At 47.1% G+C, this 25,452-nt stretch overlaps 1 protein-coding gene across 12 annotated transcripts; it reads left to right on the top strand.

Moving 5' to 3' along the window:
• On the top strand, window positions 226–23,757 carry LOC110398702 (charged multivesicular body protein 3). Of its 12 annotated transcripts, XM_021396591.1 has the most exons (7): window positions 261–607; window positions 2,637–2,776; window positions 19,914–19,974; window positions 21,490–21,669; window positions 22,492–22,613; window positions 22,745–22,859; window positions 23,209–23,757. In XM_021396591.1, the coding sequence occupies exons 1-7, from the start codon at window positions 382–384 to the stop codon at window positions 23,340–23,342; spliced, it is 978 nt and encodes a 325-aa protein (XP_021252266.1). In that variant the 5' UTR covers window positions 261–381; the 3' UTR covers window positions 23,343–23,757. The 12 variants fall into 12 exon arrangements, 10 of the variants coding, with proteins under 10 accessions (XP_021252265.1, XP_021252256.1, XP_021252266.1 ...); XM_021396588.1 differs by lacking the exons at window positions 261–607; window positions 2,637–2,776 and adding an exon at window positions 19,446–19,603; XM_021396584.1 differs by lacking the exons at window positions 19,914–19,974; window positions 21,490–21,669; window positions 22,492–22,613; window positions 22,745–22,859; window positions 23,209–23,757 and adding exons at window positions 2,361–2,492; window positions 13,138–13,253; window positions 15,259–17,382 and having other exon boundaries at window positions 477–607.

The following is a 25,452-nucleotide window of genomic DNA, read 5'->3' as shown; positions in this document are numbered from 1 at the left end:
CCTCTTTCTTTATGGCGCAGCCCATTTGGTCGGCAGGCCGGAGCCGCTGGGCGCGCAGCCCGCCTTCCCTCACCGCCTCCGGCGCCTTGCTGCAAAAAGGACCGGCGCAGCCCGGGGCCGGAGCTGCAACCAGCGGGCGGAGGGGAGGCCGAGCGCGGCCCCCATCGCTCGCTCCGCCGGTCCCCGCCCGCCCGCTCACGTCACTTGTTATGTCTCCGCCGGCGGCCGCGGCTCCGCCGGGGCGGGGACAGCGGCGGGAGGGAGGCGGGGGGCGCGCAGCCCCGCCGCGCTGACAGCCCCGCGCCGCCTCAGCGCCGCCACCCGCGGGGCAGCGCCGGCCCCCCCGGCTTCTTCAGGCCGTCCGTCAGCCCGCCGGGAAAGATGTGGCTGAAGCTGTGCTTCTTGCTGCTTTATTTCCTGGTGCTCTTCGTCCTGGCCAGGGTGTTCGAGGCCGTGGTGTGGTACGAGACCGGCTTCTTCGCCACGCAGCTGGTGGACCCGGTGGCGCTGAGCTTCAGGAAGCTGCGGACCATCCTGGAGTGCCGCGGGCTGGGGCACTCGGGGCTGCCCGAGAAGAAGGATGTCCGGGAGCTGGTGGAGAAGTCAGGTAGGGCCGCTTCCCTCCTCCCTTCCCTCCCTCCCCTCGGGCCTAAGGCGGCGGCTCCGGCCAAGGGCATCGCGGTGCTGCGGCGGGAGCCCCGGGCAGCGCACGGACGGCGGCGTTAGCGGCGCTCCCCGCTGCGTCAGCGTGCCCGGCACAGGCCCGGCGTGACCCCGCTCGCCCCGAGCTCCCGCAGCCCGAGCTCGGCGCCCGGCCGCTCTTGGGGCGCGGAGAAGGAGCTGTTAGGGAGGCTATGGAGGCAGGCACGGGCCAGCGCCGGGGGGTGACGTTCAACGGAAGGCCTCGGCGAGGCGGCCGAGAAACGGCTTCCCTTCGGGAAAAGGGTTATTTCTATCGGAGTGCCGGGGGTGGTGCGGAGCGCGGCGCTGGGTTCCCTTCGCTCCGCTGAAAGCGAATGTCATCCGCCGTGAAAAACGAGGAGGAAAGAATCCAAATATCCGCAGGCTGGCGGGTTGCTATTTACAGTTGGGGCCGGCTTATTGCCCGCGTCCCTTTCCCTACGGTTGGCTTGTTTGCTGAGAGGCGTCGTCAGGACGGGGACGAGGGAGGCAGCGGCGCTGGAGGTGAGCGGAGCAGTAGGTGCTGTGCGTGGAAAAGGGCAGGGAAGCGGGGCAGGAGTTGGTACGGACAGGTGAAATTGGGGGGCCGGGGGGCTCTGGGCAGCGCTGCGTCACTGAGGGTGGGCAGAGCTGCAGCAGGAGTGCGTGGAAAGTACGGGTGGTGGCCCAAAGGGAAGCGGCCCAAAGGGCTCGAGATGGGGCTGATGTAATCAGCGTGGTGCCAGCCAAGCAGGACGTTGTTGCTTGTAAATCGCTGGGCAAAGGGCTGCTGTTAGAGAGAGAAAAATCCCCGGGCTCAGTATGGGCACTCAGGAGTCCAGACAGAAAAAAAAAGGGGCTTGGATGAATGCAGTGAGGATCGCAGCCATAAAATGCTAACTCGCTTTAATAATTGATGTTAAAGCTGGACATCTAAATCTAATATGCTTGTATTGTTCGTTGTTTATTTATGTTGTTTATTCACTTTGCTGCTTCACCAGTTGACACCAGGAGGCAATTTCAGTTTTGTTTCCAATCACTTTCGCTCCTTGGCTGTCACGTACTTTCATGATGTCATTATGTTTGGGCTGCAAATGCTGCAGGGAAGTGTTTAACGCCAAACAAACTGTATTAACTGACTTCGTCAAATGTCATGGAAACCACTCCAGTGCCAACAGGCTTTGCAGAATTTTTCTCTAATTTTGAAGTTCGAATTCCATGAATACTTTTTGAAAACTCTCAAGTGTTTCCGCTGTAACACGGCACTTCTTTTCCCCCCTCGCTTTGTAGGAAACAGCCTCTTTGGGCAAGACTTCATTTCTTCAAGTTTAATGTATTAGTTGCAAAAATACTGGTCGTCATTAAGAGTGTTTGTAATGACAGTGAAACAAAGCATGGGAAGGAAATGAGATTATGGAGGAAGCATCAGACGATTTCACCACGAGCCCCTTATGTTGTTAGGATGGAGTTGATGGGAACTTAACTTGCAACTTTGCAAAGAGAACCCAACAGCTGAATTGTTCTGTGCTGGATTTTTGCTTCTAGTGGGGACAGTTTGGGGTACAAAATCACTGATTGAAACGCTGTTTGAATTATCAGTGCTAAGAATTTATTTGCTGCAAAATTACCATCGTGTGAAATGCAAGCCAAGATACATGAATTAAAATCGCTCCCCGCCACTGAAATGCTGTTATTTTCAGACAGGGAGGCTTAGGAGATGTTCATTTACTTCGTGTGTGGTACGTCTGTGTGATCAGAAGTGTTGTCACATTGATCAGTCAAGTCACTAGAGATGGAACTAAAATAACTTCAGTTCAGTTGCCTTCCTACTGGTAAGGGTTTTGAGCACCCATTTAAATGTATCTAGTGAAACTGCTACTTTCTGAAATAGAATCACCGTTACTATTAGAATTTGCTGCTCTGAAGTCATCTGTCATGGCATTGTAACTGAATGTCTCTAATTGTCTCTTTTTCAGGTGACCTTATGGAAGGAGAACTTTATTCTGCTCTCAAGGAGGAAGAGGCCTCTGAATCAGTTTCAAGTACGAACTTTAGTGGTGAAATGCATTTCTATGAGCTTGTAGAAGACACAAAAGATGGGATCTGGCTGGTACAGGTATGGATTTTTTATCATGCATTTTTATATATTTATCACATTTTGTGTTAAGTGTTGAAGGAGGAACTTCTGAGGGTGGTTAACTAGTAGGAAAAGTGTGCAACAGGGAGATGGTGGCAGAGGTAAACCACATCAGGGAGATCACAAGGAGCAAATCTGTTCTAAAAACCAAGCAAGAGTGGAAGTGGCGGAGTTCCAGTACAGAGAAGAAGAAAATCTGTTACTGAGTGGATTGCTTTTTGAAAACCAGATACTTTACAGTCAGCAGACAAGCAAAGCAGCACACACTTTAGCACACAGACTGTGCAAGTACTTGGCCCTGATGCTGTGCAAGTTTGTGTATTGTGTGAAGTAGGTGCATTAGGTACATATGCTCCCAGCTGGCACAGGAGCAGTGCCTCTGGTCTTGCTCTTCTTCTATTACATGCTCAGACCTGATTGGTTTAAGTGTCTCTTTATCTAAGGGGCTTAGGGCACTTTAACAGTCTCTCTTACTTCCTCACAAATGGGAGAGGTGCTGCTTCCCAGGCCAGCAGCCTGTTTCCACAATATATGCTGGTAGCTTAAAGTTTGCCTCTCCCCAAACCTTGAGGGCCTCCTGATTTACAGCGTGCTTCCCCAGGGCTGCGTGAGAACGAGAAAACATTCAGGCTTCTGCAAATGAGGCTCTGGAACAATTTATCATCACTCTTGAGAACGTGTGAGAACGTAAGATAAGTAATCTAGATTAAAAATGTGAAAAAATACTTTTCTTCATCAACTTCTCTGTTGACAAGAGACCTTTTTAGGCAAAAGTTCCCTGCTACAAGCCACATCGGGCAGTCAGACTTTTCCACCAGGTAATTCATTGTTTAGCTGACTGCTCTCCTTCCCGCATTAAATGGTTTGTCTGGTCTCCCTTCATGTTTGCTGTTTAACTGGATTATCAGGGCTTAATGACTTTCTGTTACTAGAGCTACACTGTCACCACCTCTAAAACAGGCAGTGAGATGATGGATTGATTACCTTTGTAGTCAAAAGGGCGTTGGTATTTTGGAAATGATCATTGAGTCCAAATTTCAGGCGTAAGTCATACAGAAGGGGATCCTTCAAGCAGGGAGAGGGCTGCTGAGTGAAACTGTGCCTACCATCTCCCAGCTAGCTGACAAATTCATGTATGAAAATGATGTGAAAAATGCCTCTCCATACAGTTTAAGAGAGTAAAATATGGCAGTTCTCTGCTGTCAGTTGGTGGCTGAATTTTAATCGTAATATATTTTCAGCTTGCTTCATAATAGCCAATCAATCAGGCTGCGTTTTGATACCTCAAATGTGATGAATGTTGTCATCGTCTTGGAAATATTTGAACAGCTATTCAGTTGGTCACAATAGCTGTGGAAAGAAACATTATTGGAATTTACTGAATAATTTACTTGCTGAATGCTGCTGGTCTCTTTCTCCGCAATGAAAACCACTCGAGATATCAGATTCCTTTTTTTTCATTTTTGCCTTCCCTCAAGTTTTCATCGCTGCGTTTTCCTTTCTTCCCCTCTCCACAATCACTTCACTCCTGCACTGGATTCTTTGTGTCCTTTCACAGGTTTTGCCATGCTCTTTTCGTGTGCCTCTTCCCTGCGAATCCTTTTGTCATCACCTTCCGGTTCTAACTCCTGATTGCTCTCCGTTACCCATTCTCCTTTACCATTAGGCACACATTAGGACACTTCGTGTAGAGACCACAGAGGAGGAGGGAGCATTCCCTGCTCTGTTGCTGCTGCTGGCTGCGAAGCAGAAAGGGGCTCCAGTTTCTTTCCTGACCCTGAATCTGTTCCACGCAGGCTGGGAAAGCAGCAGAGAGAGGAACGGTTGTGGCTGGGCTAGCGCAGTGCTTGTTGGTTGACTTGGTTTGGAGACTTCGTGGTGATGTGTCAGAAGATGAAGACTTGGATGATGATTTCAATTTTCCAGTGCATGTAAATTGAGATTTCTGGGGTGGCACAAGCTGGTAATGGGATAGCATACAGTGTCTGCAGAGAATGAAAGTAAAAGGAGGAAACTACGATTATTTCTTGACGTGTCTGATAAATTCAGAGGTGAGTTTATCATTTAGAGCCAGCGAGATGAATCTCTTGAAAAAAGTAAGAAGGCCATATGCAAGGAAACCGAGTGTTTTGTGGCTGTGTTTCGTCTTCTGGAAATCTGCATGCAGAGAATTGAGGTGCAGTGGTACAGCAGTGGTTCATGTACCCATGTAGCTGTTAGCAAGTGTCCCATGTTCCTGTATGGAGCTTACATAGAGCCTCAGACAGCAGCGTGTTCTCTCTCTTATTAGCTCATGATCTCATCACCTTTCCTTTTATGCTTTTCTTCTTGCTTGCCAGCTGCCGTTACACACTTCTCTGGCTTGTAGGAAGGATGAGCAGTAGTTTCTGGAGCAGAGTCTGGTGCTGCTTGGCTTGTTGGCAGAGGAGTAAAGCAACGTTCTTGCTTTTCCAGGCTCTGCTATGGCTTAACACTCTCTGGTTGGCCTCTGGAAGCCTATCACAGCCAACAGTGTCATAGCCATTAAGGCTTCTTAAAAACATACAGTAAAGGATCAACAGATTAAAAAAAAATCTCTTTGAAAGAAGTTATAATCTAAATTTATGTGGGGTTTTTTTGTTGTTTAGAAAAGGACTTTTTGTAACATGGTGTTAGAAGGAAGCAAAGGGAACTTTATTCTTGGCTTTGAGGCAGCAGGACGGCCATGTCACCAGCCAGCACATCTGGGAGAGATGCAAAACATGTGACTGTGGGTGCAAAATAATAGCACCATCTCAGCTGGAAAAGATGTTCTACATCACCGAGTCCAGCCCACAACCTGTCCTACCACGTGGCGGCACTAAGCCGTGTCCCTTAGGGCCATGTCCACGTGCCACTTACATACCAGCCTGTTCTGCATCCAGGCTTCGTGTTCAAGTGGTGTAATCACAGAGCGAGGGATGTTAGTGGGTTCTGGTGATCTGTTATTTCTTCTGTTTTGATTTGCTTTTGCTTTCACGCAGAGTAATTTTCGTATTTGCCTTTTCAAATTTGCCGGGTGACTGCTCGTTCTCATCACAAGGAAGTTAGGTGTAAGCACCTCGCTCATTTAAAATACGTTGCTCAGTGTTTGTGCCATTTTTTGCAGTAGCCCTTCAGGATCCTTTACCACAGGATACCCCATTTTAGCTTTCAGTGTCCTTCTGGAGAGTCTTCTTATCCAGCTGAGGGTGTAGAATACCATCGGCTAAAATGGAACCGTTCTTATATTGCCTGCATATCTTTGTTGAATCATTATAGCAGCTCACTCATTTTCAGCTTCTGCGTGTGGAGAGGACTCAGCCGAGCTGTTCAGATTGGCAGATAGAACAGCTTGCCTTCCTCGAAAAACTACGTGTAATTTCCAGGTAGTTAATTGTTGTGTGCTATGATGGATGCAGTCTTCTGTCTTTGCCTATTTTAACCAAATTTCTCATTGTTTCTTTCTCGGAAAAGACAAGTTAAAAAAAAAAAATCAGACATCTTTAATCCATAGGGATGGAACCTGAACTAGTTGTGAGTCCTTGGGACAGAGTGACTACGTGGAAATTCAGTTTCACCAGCACAATGCAGAATAATAAGCTGTGTGAGGTGTTTCAGAACGAATAAAGGTGCAGACATTCTTGTAGAAACAAGTGATGTTATCTTGAGCAGCATAAATGGGCATTTTCCCATGCTTCTAGTAGACAGCACGCCAGATCAGTTGTGAATTGTCCCAGTATCTCTACTGTTTTGTCTATGGAAGGATAGTAGCATAACTGTTAATTACAAAAAAAAAAATTATGTAAAACGCATAGGAAGCTTAATTAATAGGCTGGTGTTTGTCAGCTTTTATATCTTTGTGGGTAAAAAGTCTTCCATGGAGTGCGTGGACTCAGTGCAGTGCTCCGAGGCTGCCTTTGCTCCTTTACCCACTGCAGGCGCCCTGACAGAGTTCCTGGCCCTCCGTGAACCTGGGTATCTCAGGCTGGGAACTGCTGAACCACGCTGACAGCTCTCACACGCGTGTGACCTTACCGGTTCCTTGAATAAGTTAGAAATGGGTTTTGCTTTTGGCAAAATCGTGCAGGTCTTTCCAGCTCGGCTGTCCGTGTTCCTTCGTGCAGAGATTGCCTCGCCGAGCCCGGGTGAGGGCTGCCTGCTCCTGGGAGGATTGCCTGCGTGTGTTTGTGTGCAGCGGGTAATGAGGGCTCTTCAACTCCCAGGTTTTATTCTTCCTTATGATTTAATCTTTGTTACAGCTCCCCAGTGCCCAGTCTTGATGGGTACTTGGAGCTGTCTTTGTGGCCGAGCTGTAAAACCGAGTTTTGACTATTTGCATGCATTCAGAATGTTGTGTGCTTGGTATGAGCAGGTGTGCCTGACACCTGGTACCTTGGCTAAATTCCAGCTTGGGTAATGTTGGAGCTTCCCTTGGTGCTTTCATTTGGATAGTTTTCTCTTCCTTTAATGGCACACGCTCATATCCCATAATGGCTTGGAGATGCTGCCAACGTGAATATTTTTCCATCACAAAAAAAATTAATATAGCAAACACATGTGCATCGCTTAGCTCCGAGCTTCTGTTGTATCATGACAATCTCAATTCTGCCTTTCTATTTTGTTCCCTTTTTTTTTTTTTTTTTCCTTTTAGTGTTCCCATCTCTGGTGCAATGTAACAAATACAAATAGAGTGGCTCTTAATCAAACCAGCAAAGCACACGGGTTGTTGAGTAGCAAAGCAAATAATCCGTCAGGGTGTTTTTCCTCTGTCGTGCTGCTGAGGTTACTTTAGGTTTCTGAGGCCATTAGAATGGGCAATAGCTAGTTTTGAGGAGTGATTTTAAAATGTCCTCTTTACAGAGCTGCCTGCTGAAGGTCTTCAGGTTCTGTATCCTTGCACATACTGTGGTTTGCTACATGTAAGCTCTTTCCTCCATCTTGCAATAGTTCTTTCACATCACATGGTTAGTACATTTCTTTGCTCTGTATGCCTTAACTATGAGAGGAGGAAGAGAAAATAACTAAAAGAGCTAGAAATGGTTGAAGTAATGAGAGCTGAAGCCCCACAAAGCGTTGTTTGTTCTTCATTTTTCAGTGTCTGACTTTCTTTCTCATGCCTTGTGATGCTTGAATAGTCTCCATGGTGGGTGAGCTTCAAAACTTACTGAGACCAGTTCTTGTTAGAATGGCCTGTTTTGAAACCTCTGCATACCGGTGTAAAAGAGATTGAGCAATATCTGATTTGAATGAGCAGAAAATAGGGGAGTGCTCAAATGAAGCTTCTGTCATGTTGTGCTCAAACGCTGCTGGGCTACCAGAACAGGAATCTCTTTGCTTATTGTTAGAGCAAATGTTTCCTTGAGTCTCTTCGGTAGCCATTACAACTTTTACTGGTACTTATCTTAAAGTTTTGTAGAATCATTTGGAAAAATCCTTAATGATAGCTGGGAAATGACAGCGAAGCTGCATCAGTGAGAGCTATGAAGTGGTCGCTGTGGTGTCTGTGCGTCTGCCTGGGGGACTTTCCTTTAGCATTAAGCAAATGTCTCGCTGACATTGTCTTGTTTTTTATTTATGTTTCTTTCTCTGGGGTATTTGTTCTTAAAGTCTGTTTGCTTCTTTAATGTCATAGCTGTATCAAGATGATTCTATTAATTAGGTTCTTGATTGGCCTCGCCTGTTTATGTCCCATGGGACTGTTCTGTCTAATTCACAGTCAGGAGAACTCTTCCAATGCAACAGCTGCCCACACAACTGCCTGCCTGCTGAAGTCATCAGGATTTTAGTACTTCCAAAATGATGTGTCCCTGTCTCCCTAGATTAATATTTTCTATTGGCCTCAAGTTGTGCCAGGGGAGATTCAGGTTGGATGTTAGGAAAAACTGCTTCTCTGAAAGAGTGGTCAGGCACTAGAACAGGCTGCCCAGGGACGTGGAGTCACCGACCAGAGGTGTTCAAGAAACGTTTAGGTGTCGTACTGAGGGACATGGTTTGGTGGGTTAGGGTTACGGTTGGGGTTTTGCATGATGTTCCACTCATGCAAATTGACATCCATATGAAGAAGAAAAACAGTAATTCAGACCATGGGTTAGGTGTTCATTAGGTAGCAGATCTATTGCATGCTGTAGAATTGTCAAATGGCAGGGTAACCTTGATCCTGTTGGGTTCTCTTAGCCCATTAAGATGATTAATGGATTAATTGGATTATCTTCTTTGTATTATTTGTCACTCTGACAGATGATATTTTGCAGAACGTGAACGCAGCTAATAACAAGAAAAGCTTGAAGGGCTTGTATTCCTGTAAATGTCATAGATGTTTCCCAGCAGTGCTAGTTGGTCTCATAAAAGAAACCTGTTTTTTCCCTATGAGCTTTGTCTTGATTTCTCCAGTTTGAGATGGAACATATGGCCAAAAGGGACCTGCTTGATTAGCGAGTTCACCTCTGCTAGGTTGTGGAATATGTGTTTATAAAATACCTTGCTCTCTCTTCAAAATAGGTTGTCTGCGTGTAATACTCCTGTTGACTGTTCCATTCATCATGGAAATGTGTCTTGACTTGAGGCCTAAGGGTATTCATGGCTAATTTGTTCTTATTGTGCTTGAATTGACAATTGCCCTTCAATTCCAGTGACTCCAAATGCCTACCTTGCTACTCCCAGCGCGTGGAATCAATCAAGCAGTTTGTTTTTGCCAGGTGTAATATTTCCTAGCACTTGCTTATCTCACAGCCAGTTGATGCTGATGCCATACGGCCCTGCTGGATCACCCCACAGACCCGTGCTTCGCCTCCCGTTGTGCTTGCTACCTGATGAACTCCCGGTGTCCTGTTTGCTATTGATTTCAATTTCATGGCTGACACTGCTTTATGAGGTTTGTGCAGCTCGTCCTGTATGGCATTACAATCCTCTTCTGTCCGTAGACGTGCTCCCCAGTGGTGTGTCAGCTGTGAATGGCTTCGGGAGACTTCAGCTTTCTGCAGGAAGGACATTAACAGGAACACAACCAACTGATCTCTGAGAGAAATCCATTAAGAACTCTGTTAATACCTTTCTGGCGTTTTGATATTTCCTTGCCTCAGCCAATTTCTGATTTACTTCCTCATTTTTTTTTTAACTCGCTACAGAAATCGATCTCCCTTTCACCTGCAAGTTTCCCGTGCAGAGCAGTACTAATGCTCTGCCAAAGTATGAAAAGATGAATGCTTTTCCTTTGTCTTGAAACCCAGTTAGTTTTCTCCAGGAGAGGGCTGATATTTTAACTCTCAGCTTAAGCAGGAATGATACAACTTCAGTAACTCCAGCCTGAGCAATTCTATGATTCTGTGATTCCATGCTGAAGGGGATGGAAAATTCAATCGTCTCTGTGCCTTTAAAATTTGCTCTGCCATTTGTTGAGATCAAAGTAGTGGGATAATTTTTTCATCTGCTCTTAGAAAGAGTTACTAACTCTCCTGTCAGAGTGCAGATCACCGTGACGGCGGTTTTATAAGAAATGTTTGCAGGTGGATCTGGAATTTTGTGTGCTCGTTGTATTACAGCTCTGAGATGGAGGTTACCTGCTTAGTCTGATATGAAATGCATTATGTTATTTGAGTTTTGTTTCCATCTCCAGGTGCCATAAACGTGCTAGCCCGTCCCCAGCCAGCCATCTCCACTTCATCTGACAACAGGGGCAGAGCACTAAGTTCATTTTTTTTTAGACAACTTTTCCCCTTTGCTAAAAGTACAAAGTTTGGGTAGCTTTGATGCCTTGGAGAACTTGGAGGCCTCTTGTGCATTCATGTTCCTGCTCTCCTCAGCCACAGTTTTATCAGCTAGCTGTCTTAGCTTAGGCAAATTCACACTTCTTAAATAAAATCTGTTGAAAGTGTTTGTAAGTTATCTTTAATTTAGTCTGGATTACATTGTGGTTGCTTACCCTACAGTTGACACCCTCTTCCACAGAGATGATGGAGTACTGTGTTCAGTGTTGGGCCCCTCTCTGCAAGGAAGGCAGGGAGGCCCTGGAGTGTGTCCAGAGCAGGGCAGTGGAGCTGTGAGGGGTCTGGAGCACAAGTCTGATGGGGAGTGGCTGAGGGAGCTGGGGTGGTTCAGTCTGCAGAAGAGGAGGCCCAGGGGAGACCTTATTGCTCTTTGCAACTCCCTGAAAGGAGGTTGTGGCGAGATGGGGGTCGGCTTCTGCTCCCAGGTAACAGTGATAGGATGAGAGGGAACGGCCTCAAGTTGTGCCAGGGGAGGTTCAAGTTGGATATTAGGAAACATTTATTCTCAGAAAGAGTGGTGATGAATTGGCACAGGCTGCCCAGGGAGGTGGCGGAGTCCCTGTCCCTGGAGGCATTCAAGAAATATGCAGATGTGGCACTGAGGTACATGGGTTAGTGGGGATGGGTTGGACTCAATGATCTTAGAGGTTTTTTTCGAAACTTTATGATTCTTTCCAAAGTGCCTCTCCATGGTGAACTCCCAGTGCTGTCAGTGGGTGTTGTCTACAAGGAACAGCTGCAACAGTCATCTTTGGTTGTGTTGTTTTTTAGGTAACGATGACATAAAAAAGCATGAGCCCAAAGCATTTTGCAAAGTGTGCAAAACCATAGTAAAGTTCTCTCGATCAGGTTATAAAACAAAACCTGCCAATTCTATCCTCGTCTTCCAAAGTAACTTTCTCCAGGAGCACAGACTTTTTGCTAGGACGGGAATTAGAATCACACAGTCACAGAATCCTTAAGAGTTGGAAGGGACCTCTGAAGGCCACCTAGTCCAACTCCCCTGCAATGAATGGGGGATTACTATTAATCCAGTATAACAATCAGCCAACAAGCTGCCAGTAAGACAAACACAGTAAGGCATACTGGTGACCATGCCTGCAACACCTTGCCTTCTCTGGACACTGTAAGTGTCAGACAGAAGGATCTCTGAGTAGTTGGCCCAAAGAGAATGCACTTTCCAACTTTTTATTTCAATGCTTATTAATAAAATGTAATGACTCCTTACTACGCCAGGTGCTTTTATTGTGCTGTAGTAGCTTTGGGGATATGTTGATATAAATGTCTTAAGTTGTGTTTAGGAATGTGGTCTCTTTGGCTTGAAGTATACAGAAGGAAGAAATTGAAACTATCCAGTGGGCGATGTGAAGAAGCCTCAATAACACAGCAGTTTCCCCAGCTGGTTGTCTGGGTGCCTGAAGGTTGCACTTAGCTACCCCATGGGGAGGCAGACTACGTGATGCGTGTGTTCTGAGAGCAGCTGGAAGGATTCCCATCTCAACGTTCAACTGTGATTTTATTTAAATGCACTGGGCAGCATGATCTGTAACTTCAGTTTAACTTTATTTCTCTATATAGGACACCCTGCTCAGTGAATCCATTTATTTTCAGTTTCTGAGTGGATGCTACTTAGCACAAAGCAGATACAGTTCTGAGTGTCAAAGGCCAGGCGTGCTTTCCAGCTCAGCGTCTCAGCTTGTATGCAGGGAGCTCTTCGTCATGCTGACAGCCTAACGTAGGGAGGAGAGCTGACATTTCAGGTTACAAAGCCTAGAAATGATGGGGAGAGGTTTAATGGTGGGTAAACAAATACCTAACAAACAGAAGTTTCAAAACTGGATTTAAAAACGTGTTTCAAGTGGTTGCCAGTCAGCTTGTGTAAGCATGCGAGGCATTTCTAAAATAGAAACTGTGACGGCTCATGGAAGAACGCATGATGGGGCATGTCATCCAGCATTACCTGCCAGCAGCAGGCAGCTTCTCCTTTTTTTTTCCCCTTCCCTGTACAGTTGTAACTCAGTCCTTATTCTTCATCAGTCGCATCTGTAGAAGCTTACGTGTAGGTAACCTGAAGTACTTCTTTAATGCAGTAGATTGTGGCAAGTGAGACCTTGGGATCTATCACAGTGAGTTACCATCTTGAAACTGCAGACGGGACATGGGAGTTGGAGGAGCAGTCACGTAACCCCACGGAGTGAGTCACTGGCAGAAGATTTTGGGGCATTATCTGGGAGTTTAATCATTAGTTTCCACTGCTCAGATGGCGGACTAAAGTGATACCAGGTACAGATGCTATACCTGTATGGGTTTTACCTGCTCTGAGACAGTGTTTCTTTGGTGTGCTGTAACTTAACATGACAGTGTGCTTTTTTGCCATTCTGCAGGACTATTTCTGTCTTAGAGTGTCACTCACCAAAGACACTTATATGATTATCTGTTCTGTGTTCCTGTTGTATAGTCTAAAAGAAGGGGAAGACGATATCGAGAGTGACCAGATCTCTATTTTCATGAAATTTGCTCTTTATTTTGGAAAGCAAACTTACTGTGATACTGAATTATTATCTTTTTTGGCAATAGGTCATAGCAAACGACAGAAGTCCACTGGTGGGTAAAGTCCACTGGGAGAAAATGGTGAAGAAAGTATCGAGATTCGGCATACGTACCGGCACTTTTAACTGTTCCAGTGACCCCAGGTATATTCCTACAGGATTATCTAAATCCCCAGAATATCTTAAGGCTGAGCTGTATTCCAGCAGCAGGGCTTCCTGCGTTGTAAAAGCAGCTGTGATAGAAGTGCTTTTATTGGTGTTTCTATCTCTGCTAAAGTCTCTTCAGAATTCTCCGCTGCATTATTTATCAGCATCGTAAACACAGGTCTGCAGCTTCCTAAAGCATTGTGGGGGAAATACATGATGAGACTGTGTAAAGCATCATACAGCAGTGGCAGAGAATGAACAGAAGGGTCTGGCCTTAAGGCATTCGGGGACAGGAACTGTGCTTGCTTAGAATGAAGCAATATAGCCCACAGAAGAGAGCTGCGGGTTGTAGAGTTGCTCTGTTGCCATCTGGAAAGGAAAAACGGGTGAGCACGAACCTTCAAAGCGGTGCCTGCTTCTCAGGGTTACTGCCATCTTGTTCCCTGACAAACGTGTGTATGCTTCCATGTAAACATGAACACACCCTTTGACAGCATCCAGTGTGCTGTGCAGGATTCACTGTTGCTTACATATGATTTCAAATGAGGAAGAAAGGCAGAGTCAGAGAAGCTATTAATAATCCTGTGCTGCTGCAGAAGCAGTCGTTTCATAGCGTTTTGGTGGAAGCACTTGCTTCACATGACAGGAAACCTTGTCTAGAATTTTCATCTGTGGAGTATGCATGCATCTTACGTATCTCAAATCCTAAATGTTTACAGAAATTGCAAAATTAGTTGTGGTGGAAAATTCTTAGATTTTGCAGTGTTTAGAGAAATAATCTTATGTATTAAAAGCATTGGTCTCTGAGCATCTTAACACTTTGGCAAGGTTTCTCTTTGCAAGCTCCTATCTAGTCTCAGTTTGATCGTAGAATCATCGAATCCTTAGAATTGGAAGGGATCTTTAAAGGTCGCCTAGTCCGGCTCCCCTACAGTGAACAGGGACACCACAGCTAGATCAGGCTGCCCAGATCCTGATCCAGCCTGGCCTTGGAAGTCAGAGATGGCATCCACCACATCGCTGGGCAACCTGTGCCTCACCACCTCCACTGTAAAAGACTTATATCCAACATAAATCTACCTTCTTTAAGCTTGAAACCAATAGTTTTCATTAGGTTGCAGCTGGAATTCCAAAGAACTCTATGCACGAAAGTAGTCAGGGTGATTTTATACCACGATATCTTTTGGCTCTTTCTAAAAAATGCCACATTCAGACTTCTGAAATGAGAAGTGGCGTTTGTCTGAAGAGATGCTGACAGACCAAAACCAGAAGGGTAGTAGGCAGGGTGGCTAATGAGTGAGGCCAATGGCTCATTCATTCATGAGTCCATCCCATCTCAGCCTCCGCTGGTTTTATGGTGAGCTCTCACCACACCTGTTGGCCTGCCTGCATCCTACCAAAATGGCCCCGGTAGGAAGGGCACGCCCTTCTCACTTCATTAAAGCAGCTGTGAACGTGCCAGTGTCTTGTTAACTGCACCCCGCTGCTGACTGGCAAAATTAGGTTGGAAGGAAGCACTGGAAAAAGTTAACCTGAAAGCTGCGGGACACTGATTTGTATGGTAATGGTTATTTTCTTGGCCAGAATGCCTATGAAAAATAGCTTCTAATTCCAAAGCTCTATGTTGAAGAGAAAAACATCTACTTGCTTATTTCTCAACGCCAGTTACAAGGCAAGATGACTCTAATGTATGGCCTTGTTTATAATAAACAATGAAAATGGACACTATTCCTCTTTCAACACTTTACAAATACATATCTCCTTACAGCTTTCTTGTAAGATAGATAACAAAGAGACAAAAGATAGAGACAAAAGATAACAGGTGTGTTGTAAGAGTACGTGCTCTCTGGCAGAGATTATTGGACGCCTGTATTTCCTACTGTTATCGGTAAGAACTCCCAGGTGCTCCCCACGTCTAATTTTTGGGCTCATTAAGGAGATGTAAGGACTGCAGCTGCAGGAGCATACAGCTCTGTAATCTAACTTGCCATTTTCTTTGCAGATACTGCAGGAGGAGGGGCTGGCTGAAATCCACCCTCATTATGTCAGTTCCGCAAACCAGCACCTCCAAGGGAAAAGTAATGCTTAAAGAATACAGCGGGCGCAAAATTGAAGTGGAGCACATTTTCAAATGGATCACGGCCCACGCTGCTTCTCGCATCAAAACCATCTACAACTCCCAACATTTAAGAGAAGAGTGGAACAAAAGTGACCAGTACCGTGTGAAAATCTATCTATTTGCCAGCCTCGACCAGCCTCCAGCCTTCTTCTCTGCACTAAGTGTAAAGTTTACCGGGAGAGTAGAGTTTATTTTTGTGAACGTGGAAAACTGGGACAATAAAAGTTACATGGCAGAAATTGGTATCTACAAGACACCATCCTACATACTTAGGACTCCTGAAGGGATTTACAGATATGGAAGTAACGCTGGTGAATTTATATCGCTGCGTGCCATGGATTCCTTTTTGCGCTCGTTACAACCAGAAGTTAATGATTTATTTGTTTTAAGCTTAGTTTTGGTTAATCTGATGGCTTGGATGGACCTGTTCATTACGCAAGGCGCTACTATAAAGCGTTTTGTGGTTCTTATAAGCACTTTAGGGACGTATAATTCACTCCTAATTATTTCCTGGCTACCTGTGTTGGGTTTTTTGCAACTACCTTACTTAGACAGCTTTTACGAGTACAGTTTAAAACTCTTCAGGTACTCTAACACAACTACATTGGCTTCTTGGGTAAGAGCCGACTGGATGTTCTACTCTTCACACCCAGCGCTCTTCCTCAGCACGTACCTTGGTCATGGTTTGCTGATTGATTACTTTGAGAAAAAGAGAAGGCGCAACAACAACAACGATGAAGTAAATGCTAATAACCTGGAGTGGCTCTCAAGCCTGTGGGACTGGTACACCAGCTACTTGTTTCATCCTATTGCTTCCTTTCAACACTTTCCTTTCGACTCGGATTGGGACGAAGACCCAGATCTGTTCTTGGAGCGCCTGGCCTTCCCCGATCTCTGGCTTCACCCTCTGATACCAACGGATTATATCAAAAACTTACCAATGTGGAGGTTTAAATGCCTCGGCGTCCATTCGGATGAGGAAACGCTGGAAACCCTTCAAGACAGCGAAAGTGACTCTGACAGTGAGAGCAAAGAGGTCTTCAGCAGTGAAAAAGACATCTCGGAGGACGATGAGCCAAATACATTTCATAGGCCCAGGGAAGGAGAGCCTCGCTGCCGCGCCGAGACCTGTTCATGTGCCAGTAAATGTTGTCACAAGGAGCCGTGTGAACGGAAAGTGAGGTCGTACGGGTCGTACAGCACCACGGACGAGCCAGATTGGTCAGCTTGGCCCCCTGAGATGTTGCATTGTACGGAATGCGTAGTGTGTCTAGAAAATTTCACAAGGGGCTGCCTGCTCATGGGCTTGCCGTGCGGCCACGTGTTCCACCAGAATTGCATTGTGATGTGGCTGGCTGGCGGGCGGCACTGCTGCCCCGTCTGCAGGTGGGCTTCCTACAAAAAAAAGCAGCCATACACGCATCCACAGCCTTTGTCCGGTGATGCCCCGTCTTAGCCGTGCGTCGGTGTCCTTCGTCAGCTTTCAGGATATTACTGCTTGCCTTTTAAATGTTAGTCACTTAAAAGATTACGTGGTTTGAAGTTTTAGTTTAAATGTTAGTGCAGTGAACTAAAATATACACGATGCTAACGTTAACGACAGAGTTATTTGGTTGCCTTGTATGTTGAACTGAATGCATACTTACCGTACAATAACTTTTATTTTCAACATCCCGAAACTTCAATGCTGTTTTTGTAAGCACAAAATCAAGCCTCCAACAGAAGTGTATTCCAGCAAACGTTTACAAGTTAGGATGCGGGGGAAATCTAAATTCGAATCGGAGATGATTGCTTAATTTAAGTGTTTCTTATTTTAGAGTCTGTTCAGCACATCTTTGTTGAATAACGTACGTTGTAAGACAGTACCATTAAAAAAGAGATACGTGAAATAAATTATTTTAAAAGGAGATTTGTAATGTTAATTGTTTTGATAAATATTTTGTGTGTGTAGTTACAGATGTCTTGCTGGTCTGATTTATCTGTGAAGACAATAAAAAGATAACACAACTTTGGTGACTAATAAATCATCTCCCGGGGATGCCGGCATTCATTTCTCCAGTGCGAGCCACCGGCCGAGCAGAAGGCAGTGGTGCCTCGCTGAGGTTCTCTGCTTGATCATGGGTTTCCTAAGATCACACATTGCTTTATCACACCCTGTCTCTCTGGTGCCTCAGCTGCAGACATCTAGGAAGACTCAGGGTCTGCAGCCTCAAAGCGAACCATCGTGAAGCAGCAGAATGCCGTCCAGTGACACGAGCACCTTGTTAAGGTGAAAGGTTCCAGATTCCAGGTGTTGGTGTTCTGTCGTGATTCCTGAGTTCCTGGAGAAGAGGGACAGCTGCTTGATGCCATGAAAAATAGAGTCTCGTTTCTTCGTATTTTGGTAAGAAACTGTGCCTTTGGTTGCGCCTTTCAGAAATCATCTGACTGCAAATTCAGTGAGGAAATTTTGCTTTATCTCCTCCTTAGCTCTTGTCAATGAGGATAATTAAAGAAGACAGTGGAACGCGTAAATGCAGGTCCCTGCTGCAGTTCTGATCCATCTCTTTACTGTGCCTTTAGAGACATTTGGGATGTCAGTGCTCATGAAGCCATTTGGCATTGTTTTATCCATGCAGGGGACCTGGACGCAGTTCTTGTGTTAACAAATGTTTCGCACCTCCCATCACCAGGTGTCATCGCAGGAGGATACTCCTAAGAATCAGAAGAGCTGTTTCGAGTGGTGAGTGCTGCTTTTCTCATACGCTATTGCAGCGCTGAGATAGGGAGGTAGAAGGGGCATACTATTGCCAGCCCTGTTGTGCTGCAGGAGGTATTTTTATTCCAGTGGAGGGCTGTGAGTGCACGTCCTTCATCCCTCACTACTGAGGCAGGCTGGTGGAAAGCACAATGAGAGCAGAGAGCGTGTCAGCTTCCAGCATGCGAGGCGGCATCGCACTGAGCCGCGTGCTTACCATAAGCAGCCAGGCTCGCAGCATGCCTTAGCTGTGCTTCTGCCTGGCACTTGGGTGGTTTGCTGAGCACTGTGAGGGCAGGTTGGTACGGTGCCGTGTCCTCAGGGCACCCGGTGCTGCTGGAAAGCCAACCCCATCGCACAAAGCCCGTGCCAGGCAGCTCTTGTGTGCTCCGCTTCAGCTGTATTTGCAAACTGTTGTGCGCACCTGTTTCAGCTGAAGACTTTTAATGACCTCAGTTGCTCTCCTGATCCAATTCTTCTGATAATGACACGAAGAGCTGCTTAATTAGCGGAAGAGGCACAGAGGGCACTTCCATGTGCCCAGATAATTATGGCCAGTGGATGGGAATGACTGAAGGTTCTGTCCCCTTGGGCCTGTGAGCCTGCGTTACATCAACTGCTGCCCTCCAGATCCTGCTGGATGCATCTCCAAAACCCACAGCAGCTACCATAGCATACCACTGGTTCCTACAGGAAAGAGGGGGCGGTGTTGTGTATTTATATAAGGAAACACTCGTGCCGTGCCTACAGAGGCATCCAAGTGGGAGTTCTCAGCACAGGACCTCAGCCCCCCCCAAACACTTGACAGTTTTAGAACCAGGGAGCAGAGAGCAGGCTGTGCCTACGGCAAGGCTTGGCCGTGCGCTGTGAGTTTGCATGGCCTTGCAGGTCTGGCTTCAGCTGGGGCTTGTACCGTGTCCTCGGTCACGGAGACGCTGATCACGCCCTCGGCGATGGCTGCTTTCTTACGCTGCTTTTCCTGCTGCCCCACCCCAGAGGAGAGCTCTCTGGATCCAAAGCGTGCTCAGATCTGCTTTCATTCTGCACTGGGCGTTGGAGAAAAGGCAAAGGTGAACTGTACGTTTCTGTAACTGTTATTAAAATGGCTTCCTCTGGGAACTGAAAAACAAGGGTAAGTATAATTGTAGGCCATCACAGCGAGATTAAGTTAATAGTACTTCTATCTTCCTAAGCTTTAAATATCGGCGATTCCTCTGGTGCCATAGGAGAGGCACGTAGAGGGCTGGGGGCGGTGCGGGCTCCATGTGGGGCGTGGCCAACTGGGTTTCTCCCGCCCACACGGCCACGCTCAGGGCGGAGGCGCGCGCATGCGCAACGAGGCCGGGCGGCGGCCGTCGGCGCATGCGCAGAGGGCGCCGCGCCGCTCCGCAAGGCCCCGTCATTGGGCGGGGAGGGGAAGGCGGCGCCGGGCGGGCGGGTTCCGCCATGGGCCTCTTCGGCAAGACCCCCGAGAAGCCGCCCAAGGAGCTGGTGAGGGCCCGGCGGGGTCGCTTGGGACGGCGGGAAGCGGGGTGTGAGGCGGCGGGAGGCGCGGGCCGCGAGTCGTTGCCATGGCAGCGGGGGGTCCGGCGCTGAGCCCCGGGCTGCACCTCGGCTCCTCGGGCCGTGCGCGATCCGAGGCTGCCGCTCTGCACGAGTGAGGAGGGCTGTGGTCACCGGTGATGTCCGTGATGCGGTGCTTTGGTTTGGTGCTGGATGGTCGTGTTGCGTGGAAGCACGGCTGGACGGCGTTCCTTCTACGGCTGAATTCCAGCTGACTCTCGCGCTCTCTCTTTCTGAGGTCAACGAGTGGTCCCTGAAGATAAGGAAGGAAATGAGAGTCATTGACAGACAGATCAGAGGTTTGTGCTTCTCTCTTCTTTTGTGTTCCTCCGTCTTCCTTATGGCGGGGGGGAGGGACTGTGAAATCGAATAACCCAGGGTATGTTATTGCATCTGGAACGAGGGGAGGACGTGGTCCTGGCGCCGGAGTCGGTCTGTCGTACAAAAATGACGTCGCAGTGAAGTTCTCCAAGTGAAACTTCCTAAGTAACCTGAAATTGTTTGCTGCCAGTAAGGCATGATGTACTTGTGTCCCGTTTAGTAGGATGAATTTCACTTGCTCTCCAGAACTCCCCCCGGCCTGAGTTACTGAGTGGTGTTGGTGCAGCGCGGCACTTCGGGTGTAGAAGTTGTGGGGTGGGCGCTGTCCTGAAGAGCACCTACTAAAGTGACTTTGTGTCAGGTTGGAAGAAGGACAAACAGGAGAAAGAAACTCAAGTGTCTTCCCTTTCTCAATTGGTGTTTTGCTCTTATGTTCATGACGCTTTTGGAGATGCCTTGACCAGCAGAGGAGCTGCGTGTTGTTACGCTGCCGCTGCCTTTTTGTTGTTTTGCTCTTTTCAGTTTTCCTTCCCAGAACCCAAACATAGTTCAGGGCCCGGATTCCATTTTCCCCTTTTTGTCTTTCACCCTGCCTTCAGGATTACTCGTAAATATTTTGTCAGCACCTGGTTATGAGGCACGTGGAGCAAATGGGCAGGCTCTGTGTTTTCTCCCACTGGTAGATTTGCATGAGTTGCTGGAGGGAGGTGCTTGTGCAGTCCCACACCAGTCTTTGTTCCCATCCATAAGATGAGGACAGGATTTATGCCTCTTCCAGGAAAACTGACGTACGGGGACGCTCATCCCGCTTGTGAATTGTTCTGCTTTCCCTAGGGCACACTGTGTGGCTGTGTTGGGCACAGACCAGCTGAAACATGTGGCTCATCTTGCAGGCAAAGTATGTTTTGGAGATGACGTGTTCCATTGGAACCAACTGCCCGTGTGTTCACTGTTGGTGGTTTCATGAAATGCTGGTTTTCTCTTAGCTTCACGCATCCAATGTTCAGATGTCTTCAAGGTTGTGATATTTCTGCAGATAACAGTGGGGAAGCAACAAGGAGTGTATTTTTCTGATTGTAGTTCTACAGAGAAACAATCACAGAGGTTTCTGCCAGTCCCGTCGGGTAAAGGCGACATTGAATGATCTTGAGAGAATGACTCCTCTCGAGTACGGGGTTCCTTAACTCCCACGTCGAAGTCTCCAAGTCAGAAAAGTGCCCCAAACTGTGTTTTGATGCTTTTGATCTTTATACTGTTTTTCATTTCTTAGAGACCATCCTTTGATTCTTCCCCATGCATCATTTCTGCAGAAATGAACATGGACGAGGTAATCTTGCAAGCAGCGTAGCAGTACAGTAGCCTAAGAAGTCTTTCAGTAACAGATTGGAACAATTCTTTGCTTTGAAAATACACTCCAGTGAACGACTTTTTTTTTTCTTCCAGATCCATAGCAGCCTGTAACTATTGGCTGTGCTTTTTTTCCTGTACTCCAGATATTCAGAGAGAAGAGGAAAAGGTGAAACGGTCGATAAAGGATGCTGCCAAAAAGGGGCAGAAAGATGTGTGTGTGATCCTGGCCAAGGAACTGATCCGCTCTAGGAAGGCTGTAAGCAAACTCTATGCATCCAAAGCTCACATGAACTCTGTTCTCATGGGGATGAAGAACCAGCTCGGTAAGAACTACTTCTGAGCCCCAGTGCAATGACTTCCCCCAGCTCCAGAGGCGAGGGCTGAGTTTCCATTTTTGGAAGGTCATCTATAGGATGAGTTGAGAGAGGTGGAATTTGGAAGCAGACTCCTCTTGTTAAAGGGAGCTGCTTCTGGGGGGTTTCAGGACCCAGGGAAATTCCTCCTGAGCCTGGCCCAGAAGAATATGGCTGCTGCAGTTCTGAGTCCCCACATCCAGCCTAGCTGGGCACTGACTCCCTGTAGGCTCACTCACAGCAGTGCATTTACCAGCACACCGTAAACACAGCTTTGAACCAACGTCAGCAGCACTGACAGCTCAGTCCTGATTGATCCTCCTCTCTGGTTGATGAGGACTGAGATCCACGAGTAGATTGCATGTATGTGATCTGACATTGCCAGCACTTAGAATGAACTGGCAACAGGGAGGCAAACGCCCAAACTCCAGGTTAATAAGCTACTGAAGGTTCACGTTTCGAAGGTCAAATGTGGCTCCCCCCCCATACCTCATTGAGCAGAGGGGCTGGGGCCATTCTTGCAGATTGAGATTTCCTATAAAAGGAAAAATGCAAAGCAGCCTCTCTGTTCCCTGCTGCCTCCATCTTCGTGGTACTGCGGATGTTTGATGTGCTGAGCATGCAATGAGAAGGAATCTAGAAATTCAGTCTGGAGTTTGTACTGCAAGCTGTACGTGTCTTTTAACATTAAATTGCCTAAATGCAGGTTTTTATCCACGCAGGGAGGATATAATTTCCTTCCTTTGGGTGACACAGGAATTATTCACATTATTCTATGCCTCTCCTTCACAGCCGTCCTCAGAGTAGCAGGTTCGTTGCAGAAGAGCACAGAAGTCATGAAAGCTATGCAGAGCTTAGTGAAAATCCCTGAAATCCAGGCGACCATGAGAGAATTGTCCAAAGAGATGATGAAGGTAAGATCTGCAACACAAATCGGGCGGGGGTGGACAGGAGGTGCTTGTCCAGGGAGCTGAAGCACCGTGCAACTTCTGAACAATTTTACCATTAAACACCAGAACGCTTTGGCCTTCTTGTCTCCTGTTAGGCTGGCATCATAGAGGAGATGCTAGAGGACACCTTCGAAAGCATGGAGGACGAGGAGGAAATGGAGGAGGAAGCAGAGATGGAAATTGACAAAATTCTGTTTGAAATTACAGCTGGTGAGTCTTTGTGGGTTTGCAGAGCGTGGAGCCTTGTTCCTGCTGTGTTAATTAACGAGGTTCTCCAATTTAAACCTTCATCCGTTCTGACTTTAACAACTGCAGTCCCACAGGGGTGTGTTTGCCTTGGCTCAGGCAGTGCCCTGACAAGCAGTGGGCTCGGGGCTGGGAACAGCAGCCACCAGGAGCCTGACGAGTCCGGCTGTCACGAGGGCCTGTAAAGTCAGACAGCTGTTGTTTGTTAACTGACAGCAGCTGGCAGAATTATTGAAGCACCGGTACCTAATAGCTGCTGATTATTAAATTAAGACTTAGTGCTCACTAAGGGCTCTTCTTATGTTGTTCACAGGGGCCTTGGGTAAAGCACCCAGTAAAGTCACAGATGCTCTTCCGGAGCCAGAACCCATGGGAGCGGCTGCTGCTGTTGATGAGGAGGAAGACATTGAAGCAATGCAGTCACGGCTGGCGACCCTGCGGAGCTAAGGAGGAAATGAACGTGTACAGTTTGCCTTTTTTTCCACACTGGGATGTTCTGTCTTCAAAATGCAAAACTTAATATGCGCAAATATTTTATGTAATATATATATATTTTTTTTCTGCCTGAGCCCTGTATTCTCCAAGAAACTACTGTAATATACACTACTTCTTGGGGACTGCAGGTCGTGTTCCCATTTTCATTCAGCCTCTCTCACCTGGGAGATTATGGTGAAAGGGCAAAGGTCGTGTAACGTTATGTATTTTTAGATACCGGGTCTTCAAAGTATATTCTTAGGGAAGGATGCTCCTTGAAGCTAAACAGCACTTTGGCTTAATCAGCTACCAAAAACAGCCCTGGTGTAAGGTCTTTGTTTTTCTGACTCACTCCAGATTTTATTAAAGCTGCTCTTAACCCCCTGTATGGACACAACTGCTCATTTGCACCTCTTCGCCCTTTTCGCAAGCGCTCTTCACCTTTAACAGCTCCCTTTTGGGTGTACAAAGGGAAAGAAAAGCTTTCACTCGAGCAGCTGTTATATAAAAATGATGCCTGGATAGAGCCAGAAGAGAACGTGGGCAGAGGAAGAAGCAACAGCTTGAACAAGTAAGTTTAAACAGCAGGAAAGTGCTGAGAAATGAGGTGGCAAAGGTAACAGGCGAGCCCTGGTGCTCTTAGCGTAGTTGCAGCTCTGCCTGGGGCTGGGTGCAGTTGATCAGAGCAGATCTTATCCAAATACTGAAAAATGTAATTAAAGACCTCTAAAATGGTACCCACACAGCTTGAGAACAGTTGTGACCCATCACTGCTCAGCAGCAGCATCTCTTCCCCGCCCTGCTCATCTGCAAACCCAGTAATGAAATATGGCGGCGCTCCAGGCCAGCAGCCGTGAGACAGATCTTCATCTGCCACTGCCTCACAGTCACTGAAGCTGGAATACAAGCAAGGATGGCTGATTGAATTCCTCTCAGTGTTGTGATGGGGAGTAGATCCATGGTCCCTTAGACCAGCTTGAAAATTCTGCATGGAAGGTGGCTGCGCTGCTGTAACAGTTCTTGCTGCAGGACGCCTGCTCACACAGGACAGTTTTATCCAAACCTATTTTTGCCATTTGTGCCCAGGCTGCCTCGCTTCACTGCTCTCGAGTTTGAAAAAAAGTCACGTTCCATTAAAGCCTGCTCACAGCTCAAGACAAAACCCCTCCATCTTCACTTTATTTCATTGTAAAGAATAGTGCTGATGCGCTCAGAACTCCATTCTGTCCTTGGTATCTTAACCCTGAAAGGTGAGGTCTCTGCAGCTGTCTGAACATCATCTTAATCATACCCGATCCTACTGTGTCACCATTCCAACCGACAGCTGTTGGTGAAAAGTCAGCTGCTGCTTAAGTGGCACATTGCTGGGGTTTGAGTCCACAGCACAAGGAGACGCATCTCCTCCCAAAGGAAAACTCCAGGCAAAACTCGTGTCGATGCAGTAGAGGCAGCGCACACAGCACCGTGCTCCTCTCTTCCCCAACAGGTCAGCACCACGGGAGCCTCACAGGCAAAGTAAAGAGCCTCTAATTTTAAGACAGACTTACTGAAGAAGGTTAAGACTGTAACTGTATTCAGATAAGGCACACAGAGACCTGGGTGCTGTCCAACAGCTTCCAGTCTCAGCTGTCAAAGCAGGGAGGAGCCAAGCACCGTTCACTTTTGTGCTGGAGAGAGGCAAACAGAAGCACAGCCCCCAGCAGCCCTAACATTTCTGGGTTGGGCCCAGCTTTGGAGCAACAAAACTCAAGTGCTCCCTTGCTCTTGCAAAGGTAATGAGCTGACCAACGGGGCAATCTGTTTCTTATCATCTTCGCAACTCAGGAAGGACAGGAAAAAAACACGTGGAAAGTCAATGAGTTGCAGGAGTTGAAAGCTGGGGTAAAACCAGGTCGTGTAATAGCACTGGTAAGGAAGTTCAAAATCCACCTTCAGCAAATGGGTCTCCTCAGATGTACGTGCACGTGTCTGTGTGTAAAATCAGAGTGACTCATTGCACTCCCTGGGTGCTAAGATACTGGGTGCCAGCTCCCCACACATCTCCAACCAGATCCAAGAAAAGCAAGGAAGCTGCTTTATTTCC

Source organism: Numida meleagris, chromosome 4 (genome assembly GCF_002078875.1).
Source record: "Numida meleagris isolate 19003 breed g44 Domestic line chromosome 4, NumMel1.0, whole genome shotgun sequence".
Taxonomy (NCBI): Eukaryota; Metazoa; Chordata; class Aves; order Galliformes; family Numididae; genus Numida; species Numida meleagris.
The sequence above is the reverse complement of the archived record's forward strand: the minus strand, read 5'-3'. Positions and strand labels throughout refer to the sequence as shown.

What these genes read in the sequence shown, in the direction of transcription:
- LOC110398702 (XM_021396581.1), top strand. Translation starts at nt 382, where the DNA reads ATGTGGCTGAAGCTGTGCTTCTTGCTGCTTTATTTCCTGGTGCTCTTC. An exon ending in GGAGCTGGTGGAGAAGTCAG is followed by an intron (nt 608 to 2,636) that starts GTAGGGCCGCTT and finishes TCTCTTTTTCAG; the next exon opens with GTGACCTTATGGAAGGAGAA. An exon ending in AACTGTTCCAGTGACCCCAG is followed by an intron (nt 13,254 to 15,258) that starts GTATATTCCTAC and finishes TTTTCTTTGCAG; the next exon opens with ATACTGCAGGAGGAGGGGCT.